The sequence below is a fragment of the Acinonyx jubatus genome, chromosome C2 (assembly GCF_027475565.1).
Source record: "Acinonyx jubatus isolate Ajub_Pintada_27869175 chromosome C2, VMU_Ajub_asm_v1.0, whole genome shotgun sequence".
NCBI lineage: Eukaryota > Metazoa > Chordata > Mammalia > Carnivora > Felidae > Acinonyx > Acinonyx jubatus.
This window is the reverse complement of record NC_069384.1, coordinates 1,746,539-1,757,780: the sequence shown is the minus strand read 5'-3', so window position 1 is coordinate 1,757,780 and position 11,242 is coordinate 1,746,539. Positions and strand designations below refer to the sequence as shown.

At 62.2% G+C, this 11,242-nt stretch overlaps 1 protein-coding gene across 5 annotated transcripts in view; it reads right to left on the bottom strand.

Annotated features, from left to right (window-relative positions):
* Window positions 1-682: 682 nt before the first annotated feature.
* ITGB2 (integrin subunit beta 2) overlaps window positions 683-11,242 on the bottom strand; it is a 37,183-nt gene continuing 26,623 nt past the window's right edge. For all 5 annotated transcript variants that reach the window (XM_053220456.1, XM_027041433.2, XM_053220454.1 and 2 more), the window contains 10 exons: window positions 10,204-10,359; window positions 9,712-9,807; window positions 7,442-7,531; window positions 6,497-6,637; window positions 4,716-4,903; window positions 4,380-4,624; window positions 3,872-4,091; window positions 3,475-3,680; window positions 1,332-1,498; window positions 683-1,176 (listed from right to left, as the gene is read on the bottom strand). In XM_053220456.1, coding sequence (XP_053076431.1) covers window positions 1,114-1,176; window positions 1,332-1,498; window positions 3,475-3,680; window positions 3,872-4,091; window positions 4,380-4,624; window positions 4,716-4,903; window positions 6,497-6,637; window positions 7,442-7,531; window positions 9,712-9,807; window positions 10,204-10,359 — 1,572 coding nt within the window. In that variant the 3' untranslated portion in view covers window positions 683-1,113. The remainder of the gene's footprint in view (window positions 1,177-1,331; window positions 1,499-3,474; window positions 3,681-3,871; window positions 4,092-4,379; window positions 4,625-4,715; window positions 4,904-6,496; window positions 6,638-7,441; window positions 7,532-9,711; window positions 9,808-10,203; window positions 10,360-11,242) is intronic.

Below are 11,242 nucleotides of genomic sequence, written 5' to 3'. Positions count from 1 at the left end.
CGGCCTGGGGAAGGGGAGGCGTGCGCCCCGGAGGAGGAGGACGGCTGTCGCCGGGGCTGGCATGAGGCCCAGAGGCACAAACGGGCAGGAGATGCTGGAGCGGCCCGGCGTGGGGCCCACGCCCTGGCGGGAGAGGGGGAGGGGCAGAAGGAACCACCAGCAGCGAGGACTGCTGGCAGCCGAAGGTCAGCGTGCGAGGGGCTCGGCTTCACGTCTTTAAACCTTGCTCTAAGCTCTGTGTCCTACGCTGCTCCGACCCTGGCCCACACCCAGCCTGCCGACCTGTGCCAACTGGCGGGAACTCGCGCGTCCAGGGCACCACCGCTGGGTGCCGACACGCACAGTGATCCCGCGACACCGGGCCGTTTCACTCGGTCGTGTGGCGCTGGGCGGGCAGGACTTCCAGGTCAGCCCTGCCCAGCCCGCGAGACACAAACGCTCCTCTCGGCTTGCCTTCCGCTGCCCCACCCCCAGGAGCAGGTGCAGACAGCTGGGGGGGGGGGGGGAGACGCTCATCTCCCAGCTCCCCACATGGCCCCTGAAGGCTTAGGAGGTGGGGCAGGGACAGGGGCAGAGAGGGCCATGGACACAGGCCAGCAGGTGAGGAAGTAGGAAAGAGAACAGACGCCCACAGCACGACCCACAGTCGACTCGTATCCTTCAAGTGTGCACAGAGCCCACAGATAGTCTCTTCTGAAGTTTTATTAATTGTTTCTACACACGTGACTGAAAAACAGTATACTCAATGGGACGGAACCTTACACCCTGAGAAGTTCAAGTATAAATAAATTTTGTGCTGCCTTTAATGAGCCCACCACTCTTTTATGCGGGAAAACGTATCTGACCTTGAAAGACCCAAGCAATTCCTTCTTCCAGTCTCTACCGAAAAGGTCAGACACATCAGAAGGGGGAGGCGGTTCCTTCTGATGGGTCCCTGTTGTCACCTGGCCATATCTATTGTTCTGAGAGCGGAAAAAAACAGTGGATTTTTGGTTAATGGGTGAAACGTTCACGCATCATAAGCTGTGTCTGTGGAGGACCCGATGGAGGAGATGTGATTCGGGGGTGGTCCCATCTGGTCGGTTCAGACACCATTGTCTTCACCAAGTGCTCTTAACTCTCAGCAAACTTTGGGTTCATGACTGTCGTGGTGGCGCTCTTGAAAAGGGGGTTGTCCTGGTGGGAAAAGCAACGCGACTCATCAGCGCAGGAGAAGGAGCCAGGAGTGGGGGTGGCCTTCCCACAGTCCCAGCTCTAAGGATGAGCTTCGGGGACAGGTGGGCAGACGTCACAGGGGCGGGGGGGGCCTGACCCCCAGGACAGCCACTCACATTGTTCCACTGGGACTTGAGCTTCTCCTTCTCAAATCGCCTGTACTCCCTGAGGTCACTCACGTGGGTCAGAGCCTTCCAGATGCCCAGCAGGAGGATGCCGATGAGTACGACCCCCGCCACGATGCCCCCCACGATGGGGGCAACTTGGGGGCCCGTCGCACACTCTGAGGCAAGGGAGAAGTACGCGCTCATGAGTGTCTCAGGCCCCACGTGTGCCCTGCCCCAGGACACGGTCCAGTGCTTAGGGGGACACAGCTTTCCCACCCCTGGGCTCACCATCAAGGCAACAGGTGGGGGAGTGAACCGCAGCCCCAGGCCCCGGCCAGGGAAGGGGCAGGGCAGGGCACAGACCAGGCCCTGCGGTTCTGGACGAAACTTAAAGGCCCCTCGTTCACACGGGAAGAAAGTGGGGCCAGGACGCCAGTAGCCAGGGCAGCCTGGACAGGACACCAGCCTCCTGAGCCAGCTGCCACCATGGACAGCCGGTGGCCCCGTCACCAGAACCTACTGAGACTGAGTCAGTACTCAGGCAGGTGCGGTGCCTGAGGCCCCCGACACACCCGGTAGCAGAAGTTAGGGAGGAGGACTCGCCTAGTGAAAGCATTCCTGAGGAAACCAATGGCAGCGTCCTGGGGCCCCCACCCTCCTCCTCCAGGGCTCTGGGCTGCAGTGTGTCAGGCCTCAGCCCCTGACCCGGGGAACAGGGCCCTTATTTGCCTGATCCTGGGTGCCCGTGTTTTCATGTGCTCCATCATCCTGACCTTTCTAGCGGGCCTCGGCGTCCTACAGAGATTAAACAACTTAGCCAAGGGTGCACAAAACCACGTGTGACCCAAATCTGCCCATCAAAGAAACCTGGCGAGAGGTGTCCACCCTGGCAGGCCGGAACCCGCAGCCCCAGACTCAGGCTGTGAGCTCCAGGCCACACAGAGGGCCTGAGCCCCACCTGCCCCTCTGGGGTTCCCACCGCGGGGAGGGGAGCTGGGTGCGGGTCTCAGTCCCACCTGGGCACTGGCGGATGGCTTGCCCACACCTGCTGCATTCGCCTGAGCGCCTCGGCCCCCCAGCCTCTGTCTGTCCCCTCAACCTCTCTGAGCAGGAAAGGAGTGGGGTGCTGAGCGTCAGTGTGCCCTGAATGCCCCTGGGGGCCACCCCAGAACGTACCCCAAGGGGCATCGGTGTCCCTAAGTCCCAACACCCACACGTGCTTTGTCACCGTCACCCAATGTGCCCCCTAAAACCTGACCCGACCCCCACACACCATCCGCTGCTCCCGACCCCGTCCTCATGCTCCACTCAAGTGCAGGCTCTGTCCCCACACCCCCGCCACCTCCACACCTATCCTTGTCAGCGCCTCGGTGCCTGCGTCACGCAGAGGCCCTTTGTGGGTCCGCGTCCGAAAATGCAGCTCAGAGTTGTCCCTCACTCTTCTGAAAACTGCCAACAGCCTCTTGGTATGTTTGGAGAGAGACCCAAATGCCTCCTGGGACTCACCGGGGCCCGTAAAGACCCAGCGCCAAGGGCCTCTGACCCCCCAGCCTTCACTTTGCTTTGTGTGGCTGCCCTCATCCTGCGGTCTCAGCTGCAAGGGTCCTCTTCCCAGAGACCTTCTGACCTCTGACCTCTGGGGCACCGCCCCCCTCCCGTCTTTGCACCTCTTGACCCTGATCACAGTCCTGCGCTGTCTCGGGTACTGGCATTTCAGGTGTTGGCCCAGTGTGTCTCCATCCCCTTGGAAGGTGAGACCCCACAAGAACAGGATTGGCGTCCTCGTGTCCTTAGCCATTACTGGGCCAGGGATGGCCCTGGGCTGCAGCGACAGACTGCAGGCAGCATTTAGAAAGCTGACCCCCTCCAGGGCTGAGATCTCAGCGCGGGGATATCCAAAAGCCCGCAGGGGTCCTCACACAGCTGTCCCTCGCCCAGTTCTCGGGACCCACAGCTCCAAGCCCCAGTCAGCTGTCAAGTAGGAGGTAACCAGCCTGAGAACCGTCCCCTGGCTCGGAGCACCGCCTCTCAGGTGTCACCGGTGAGGCAGGGAGGGGCCGGTCCAGGAGGACCACAGCTGTGGACACTCGCCAACCCCCCCCAGGCCGGCCTTCTAAGTGGGGAGACATCGTGGCCACCCCGGAAGTCTCACCTCGGCTGTCATCCACGTAAATGTCATAGCTGTCCCTGCCAACCCGCTGCCGCAGCGTGTAGGTGATCCAGCAGCCGTCCACGTCCCGCTCCTTGCACGTGCGCCCCTTTTCCGGGGGCTTGTTCAGCAGGCCCACATTCCCGCACACCGAGGTACAGTTACTCCCCGAGTGGCTCGGGTCAAATTTCAGGCACTGGGCGCACGACCTGCGGAGGAGAGGAGCGTGGGGCTGAGCGCAGGTGCACGAGGACTCAGGCGCCAGGAGGGCCCCCGGGTGGGGGGACACGGGTGAAGTCTTCGGGGAGGAGGAAGGGGCTCCCGGAGGAGTCCGGGGGCAGAGCTGCAGGGACCCGGGAGCCGGAGAGCAGCATGGGTGCAGGCGGGGCGGGGCACTCACAAGTAGCGGCCGCAGGGCGACGGGCAGCCCAGGCACTCCAGGCACAGGGGCGGCTGGTAGCCGGTGTCACACTCACACACGTTGCAGACACAGCGGCCGCGCCCGTTGCACTCAAAGCCGTCGGGGTTCAGGCAGCCCCGGGTGGACCTGTCACACTGGCACGCGGAGCCCTCGAAGCCCGGGTTGCAGGAGCACTTGCCGCAGGAACAGGTGCCCCGCTCTGCAGGACAGCAGCCGAGACTCGGCCCCGCCCATCCGGCCCGCACCCGTCCATCCGTCCACCTGTTTGTCCGTACCTGCTTAGCCCCAGGCGGCTGCATGGGGCTCACTGGGTCCTCCCGTCCACGCCCCCCCCCACTCACCCGGATCCCCCCCCCCCCGGGTCCGCGCCTCCCCCTTTCCCCCGTCCCATCCTCGGCCCCGATTACCTGGCTCTACCCGGGTCCACCCGTCCCTCCGTCCGCGTCCCCGCTCCCCCTCACCCCAGCTCTCCCTCACCCCTGCTCACCCTTGCCCCCGCAGACCAGGCCATCATAGCGCTCGCAGTTGACATTGTCGCACTCGCAGAAGCGCCCGAAGATACTCTTGTTGGGGATGTCGCTCTGGTGGCACACGCACTGCCCGCACAGGCAGTCCCCCAGCCCCGAGCAGATGAGGGAGTTGTTGTCCCTCCGGCAGCTGCCCTCCAGCTCCTGACTGCTCCGGCCCTGCGTCTGGCATTCACAGTTCTTCCCGATGTAGCCGGCGTCGCACCTGCAGCGGGAGGGGCCCCGGGTCAGGCCCCCTTCTCCCAGAGCTGCGGCCCTGGGCCACACCTGCCCCACACCTGCCCGCACCACTTCACCTGCAGATGCCACACTCCATGGAGCCCCTGTCACCACAGAGGCCGCGGTTCTGGCTCATGTCCCTGCACTGGCACTCGCACTGGGGAAGGACGTGAACGGTCACCGTGTCCGTGAAGCCCAGGGCCCGGATGACAAAGGACTGCTCATGGATGCACTCTGTGGCCGTGACCTTCACCTGGAAGGTGATCTGCGGTGGAGATGAGCAGGGCTCAGGCAAGGCCGGGACACCAGGCTCCCACCCCGCTCCCGTGTCCTCGCCCTCGCCTGGACGTAGGGGTTTGTCCCGGGGCCAGGCCCGAGTAGGCAAGGGGTGTGTGCTTGGTCCCAGGCCTGGAGAGTACCAGCCCTTGTAGGGGCCCTTGCAGGGGCCCCGGAGCCAGAGGACGTTAGAGGGAAGAACACGAGACACCTTGCGATTCTCCAGGACTTGGGACTTGACATGAGAAAAGAGAGAGGGCGTCGGGAGAGCCGGCGTCCGCGGTGCCAGAACGTGGGGGCAGCAGGCCCACCAGAGCCCCGCCAGCCCGTCCCGAGCCCCGCCAGCCCGTCCCGATCCCCGCGCCCATCCCTTCACCCGAGCTCCTCCTCGCCTCCCTTCACCCGAGCCCCGCCGATCCCCTCACCCTAGCCCCGCCCATCCCTTCACCCTAGCCCCGCCCATTCCTTCACCCGAGCCCCGCCCATCCCCTCACCCTAGCCCCGCCCATCCCCTCACCCGAGCCCCGCCCACTCCTTCACCCGAGCCCCGCCCAGCCTGCCCTGCCCCCCCCCCCCCCCCCCCGCGCCCATCCCTTCCCGCTTGGACTCGGGCTGGGGCGGGGGGGGGGGGGGCTCTCTAGAATTTTTTTATCACACACGTGTTAATAAGGAGATTACATGACTTAAAAGGACGTATATTTTCTCCTTATGTCTGGTATGCTAGGATGCCAGAATCCCACAGGAGGCCCTAGATCCTGGGTATGGACTTGTGCTCTGACCCCGAATACAGGCCCCGCAGGAACCGGGTGTGACAGCACAAAGCCCCACCACCCTCCCTGCGTGGGCAGCCAGCACAGAGCTCAGGGGGGCACCGGCTTGTCAAAAGCAAGGCACGGCCCAGACCAACTTAAATGAATTGCCACTGGGGCCACGAAGGTAGAGCAGAAGTATCAGGAAAAATATATAAGAAGCAATCACCAATCATAAGATTGAATAAATCCCTGTGTGGGTCCACCCAGTGTGAGGGGAGATACTTCAGCAAAAATTTATGTGCGACATTTAGCGAGAAACATATCTGAAGGAATTCCAATGTCACATTTAAAACTGCCATAAAAGCAGTATTTTGCTGAATATTAGTTCACAGCCAGAAAAAGGGAAAATTTAATTCTCATGGTCATAATAAATTCAAAATATTATGGAAATAACTTAAATATCAATGTCTTTAATCATCTGTGTTGCCCATGCTTTAGTATCTTCGCAAAACACACAGCACACAGCGCACATATATACACACACCACACACATATACACACAGCACACACACGCACACACAAATCAGGAAACCGGACCAGACTTGAGGTGTGTGGAAAGGAACTCTGCTCCTTGCTGGACGCACTGCCCAGCATCTTGCCCCAGGGGGCGCTGCCATCCCCCTCTGTCCTCCTGCACCCGGGAGCCCTGTGTTGAGCAGTGTGCCGAGGGTGATACCCCCTGCTTGTCCCTGTGCTTGCCCCGTGTGCCTGGGTGCACTCCTAGCTGTCCCTGGGAGAGAACCTTCCCGACAGTCGGAATGGGGCCTCACCGGGACGTTGATCTGGACTCCGTCACAGTCCCCTCTGGGCTGGTCCACCTGTGATACTCCATTACTGCAGAAGGAGTCATAGGTGACTTTCAGGGTGTTGGGGACAGTGTTGTGGTCCAGAAAGACCCTGGAGGAGAGTTTCTGCCAGCAAAAAACGGCTACAGATTAGGGAGCTTCCTCCCGCTGTCCCCGGGCCCGTCCTGGCCAATGGCTCTGAGGCCTCTCCATTTCTCACCCCTCCCTCCTCCCCCCACATGCCCGCTGAGAGCTGGGGAGGCTCTAGGTCCTGTGCCCCGTGCAGGTGCGAACGAGGTTACCAACGCCATGGCCCCGCGAGAGGCCAGGAGGGCACAGATGGGGACAGACGCAGCCATGAGAACGGGGACTTGACAGTCCCGCCCACCCCTGAGTGCCCAGTGCCTGGCACAGGGTAGGAGCTGGGAAACCCATTTAAGGGAGTGGGAGACAGACAGGGACAGAGAGGGAGAGAGAGGAACAGAGTCAGAGTGAGTGAGCGGGGACAGGTGACCGTGCCATCGGTGTGTAGACAGAAACACTGGGCAGCGGCTGGTGCTCAAGAGGTACTGCTCTGGGGGTTAGGGGCTCTGCAAGGGTACATGGAGCACACAGAACCCCCTCAACAGGGCTGTAACTCGACACCCTCATCGGGTGCTCTCGCCACCAGGAACTTTGGCCTACAAGGGGGCTCCATATCGGGGAGGCGAGGTTCGGGCATGGGACAAGCCGCTCCATCCCCAGGGAGGGCATGGCTGCCCTTCGGGAAGAGCCGGGCTCTTGCCCGTTGCCCCTTGCCCAGGAGGCCTGACGGTGGCCCCAGGGGGCAGGGCACTTCTGTTGGGCCCACCCTTCTGCTGACCTGCAGCAGGGAGGGCGGGGTGCCTGCGACAGCCCCAGGGACCCCGGCTGAGTGCCAGGGGGACTCACATTGTAGGCGTTCTTAATGAGCTGCACCACGTTGCTGGAATCCTCTGACAGCTCCCCCACCGCTGACTTGGGGATGACCTCGGTGAGTTTCTGTTAGGTAAACAGACCACGCGGTCACAGCTGCAGCCCTGGGGCCACGGAAGCCCATGGTTCCATAACACCCCAGTTTCCTTCTTGCTCGTAAAATGGCCCAGAGAGTCCCCCACCAGATATCTTATCGCGTTCAGTTAAGACAGCATGTGGTCAGTGGCTCAGAAGCTGAGCACTTGCCAATTTCCTCGCTGTGAACACGCCTCCTCGGCCGAGTTGAAGCTCGTGACGTCCCTGAACGCAGAGCTGGGAAGAGCGCGCCTCACCGCCGTGAGAGTGTCCCCACCATGCGGCTGTATCAGGTGCAAACAACCAAGGGCACAGAGTCGTAGGACGTGCCAAAACCACCAGGAAGGGATCGGTTCTGAGCATTTTAATGTGTTGATATAATTTAATTTTAATAACGACTGTGTGGGGGCGCCTGGGTGGCACAGTCGGTTAAGTGTCCGACTCCGGCTCAGGTCATGATCTCGCGGTTCGTGAGTTCGGGCCCCTTTTCAGGCTCTGCACTGACAGCGTGGAGCCTGCTGGGGATCCTCTCCCTCGCTGCCCCTCCCCTACTCATGCTCTCTCTCTCTCTCTCAAAATACATAAATGAACTTAAACATTTTTTTTATAAAAAGACTGTTAAGTAGGACTGTAATAACGGGCTCCAGTAGGACCCGGGTCAGCTGGTCCCGTGGCACCTGCACGTGGGCAGCGTGGCACACCTGGACCGCCCAGACAGCTCTGTGTTCCCTCCTTCCCCTCACACTACCTTTCCCGGAAGATTGCATCATGGCTCACTTACAGAACTGATGGTTGAGTCACTTCTCTGACCCAACGCCCTCCCGTAACTCCCCCGAGAGACTCCAGTCACCTCCACGGAGCCCACAAGGACTCTCACAGCCTGGCCACCAACGCCCTCTGGCCTCTGCTGCCCTCTCCCCTTCACCCCTGGGGCGGGACCCCACCGTGACTCCGGGAAGCCGGGCTCCTGTCCTCTGACCTGCCTCCACTCTGGTGCGGGTGTACCAAGGACAGTGCCACAAATGCTCTCCTCACAGGCTCTGGGTCACCTCGATGTCCCTCACCCAGAGCCCCATGAGTCAGGGTCAGGAAACAGGCTCAGATCTGCCAGGGCACTGTTCGTGCTAGTGGGTTTGGGATTCAAATCTCCTGCTTCAGCTTCTACTCCATCACCACACTGTCCTGCCCCAATAGCAAATTACTGGGACCTGCTGCGTCTGGTAAAATGGCCTCCAGGTCCCGACCTGCCCATGCTCACGCAGCCAGCACAGGTGGGCAATCTTCTGTTACGAAGCCCCCGGCCATCGGCCCTGCACGGAGCCACTGTCCCTGTGGTCGGGCAGGCTTCCACTGCCCGCCTGCCCCAGGACGGCTCCTAGACACCTGCCCCTCCCGCTCCTCTGTGTCCCCTGCAGGGTCCTGTCCTCCTTTGGAGTCTGGAGAACTGACAGCAGGAGCTGCTGACTCTGCGCCGCCCCCTCCCCAGCGCCCCACGCCTCCCACGGAGGGGGAGGGGCTGGCAGGTGCTCTCCCAGCCCAGCAGAGCGGAGAGGAGGCCAACCCGGCTCAAGCCGGCTGTGTGCACACGCAAAACAAACACGGTGCCGGACCGAGGGCAGGAAGGACGGAAGAGAAACTGCCCCAGGAACAGAAAGTTCCCCATGTTCTAGAAGAATGGAACAAGAACAGTAATTCCGTGAAATCAGGACAGACCCAGGGTTCCCAAAGCAGAGAAGGAAGTGTCAGTGTGCGAGAGAGTTGGCTTCTGAGTGGCGGGGCAGCTCTGGCGGGGGGCCCAGGGCTCTGCAGAGTATTCGGGGGTGCTTCCTGGTGAAATCCCGCCGGCCTGAGGTCCTGCACTTGCCCATATGTGCCTGATAAATGCGTGAACCGCTCACGCTCAAACGTATTGGGACATAAAACAAGAAGGAAGCCTCTGCTCTGCAGAAAGACTTTCTATGTTGTAGCAAAAATGGAAACATGGTGACTGGATTTCACCAACAGAGAACATCCTTCTTCCTTCCTCCAACCGCACAGAGCCCAGAGTGGGCACCCCCGCCTGCCGTCGCCTGTCGCCCGCCCAAGCGCAGCTCAGCCCGTAGAGACGCAGGGTGCCAGCACCACTCACATGCCCGTGCCCGCCCTGCTGCTCAGGACCCGATGCCACCGACCTCATAGGTTTTCACCATTCTCCTGGTCACGGCGAAGATGGGCTGGATGTTACTTTCAGCCAGTTTGTGAGCCAGCTGGCCCACCGACGGGTAGTCCTGGTGGGGAGACAGACGCCTGGTCAGCCGGTCCCGGGGGTCAGGGACACACCACCAGGCTATCCGGCCGCTCCCACCTGGGGCCCAGAGGCCCAGCCTCCCACCCCCGGACGATTCCATGGTGCAGTTCGATCCACTGCAGGTGAGGGCAAGTTCCTGTGACAGGTGCTGACCTTTCCAGACCAGAGGATGCCCAGCTTCTCCGTGCTGAGGGGCGGCGTGCCCCACGAGGAGCTGTCCCCGCCTGAGGTGTGGCCCCCTTGCGCCAGCCCCCTGGACCCCTAGCGCTGCCTCCCTGCTCCCCTGGGGCGGAGCCCAGGTGGGCCTTCCCTCCCAACCCCCCCCCCCCCCCCCCCCGCCCTGCCCACTTCCTCCCAGGACCAGAAGGCCACGTACAAATTCATTGCTCCTTTTGTACATGTTGTCCTCCAGGTGACAGCGGCCGTCATTGGGGGTCAGGATGGCGCCCAGCTTCCCGTCACCCGCAAAGTGGAAGCCGTCGTCCGTGGCGAACACCAGCAGCCGAGTGACATTGCGCCAGCCGATTTCCTCCTGAGAACACAGCAGAGTTAGCGGCCTCGGTTTCCCCAGTGGGCAGAGCGCAGCGTGGGGGCCGGAGCCAGGCGGCTCCTCTCACACAGCACCTCCGCCGGGACCGGCCGCGGGGCTCGGGGTCCCCGTGTCCAGGCCGAATTCTAGCACCGTGGCCTGCTCCTGAGGTGTCTGCGGGACAACCTCCCGATGGCCGCGCCCACGCACAGGACGCGGTGGCGGTTCAGACCAGGGACTGGGAAATACCCCACAGAAGGAGAGAAAACACTCGCGGAAATGTTTACTACCATGTAAAAACGTGGCAGACACAAAAGATGACAGAACCTGAGGACACGCAAAGGGACAGGGCAAGCCCGGGGACGTTAGCGGCCCGTGTCGTCCACAGGACAGCACGCGGAAATGGAAATGTGCGTCTGGGGTGCAGCAGGAGACACTGGGAGATTGGAATCCTCCGAGTCGAGTCGTGCATTTACATCATGACCAGCAGGCGGAAGGCCGGGGTCAGCAGGGGGCAGGGGGAGGCCTGCTGGGGCCAGGGACGGCAGACACGGCCACTTAGCGCACATGCCTGGGGACGCCTGGCAGGGGATGCTCCCTTTCCCTGGGTTTGGGGGCGTTCTGGGGAGCAAGGCTGGTCGGGGCCTCCCCTTGGGTGGGGTCTGGGGACAGGGGCGGGGCTTCCCCTTGGGTGGAGTCTGGGAACCAGGGCTGGGCGGGGCCTCCCCCGGGGAGGTCTGGGGACCCGGTCTGGGCGGGGCCTCCCTTCGGGTGGGGTCTGGGGATCTGGGCGGGGCCTCCCCTTGGGTGGAGTCTGGGAACGGGGGGGGGGGGGGCTGGGCGGGGCCTCCCCTTGGGGGTTTCTGGGGACCCGGGCTGGAAGGGG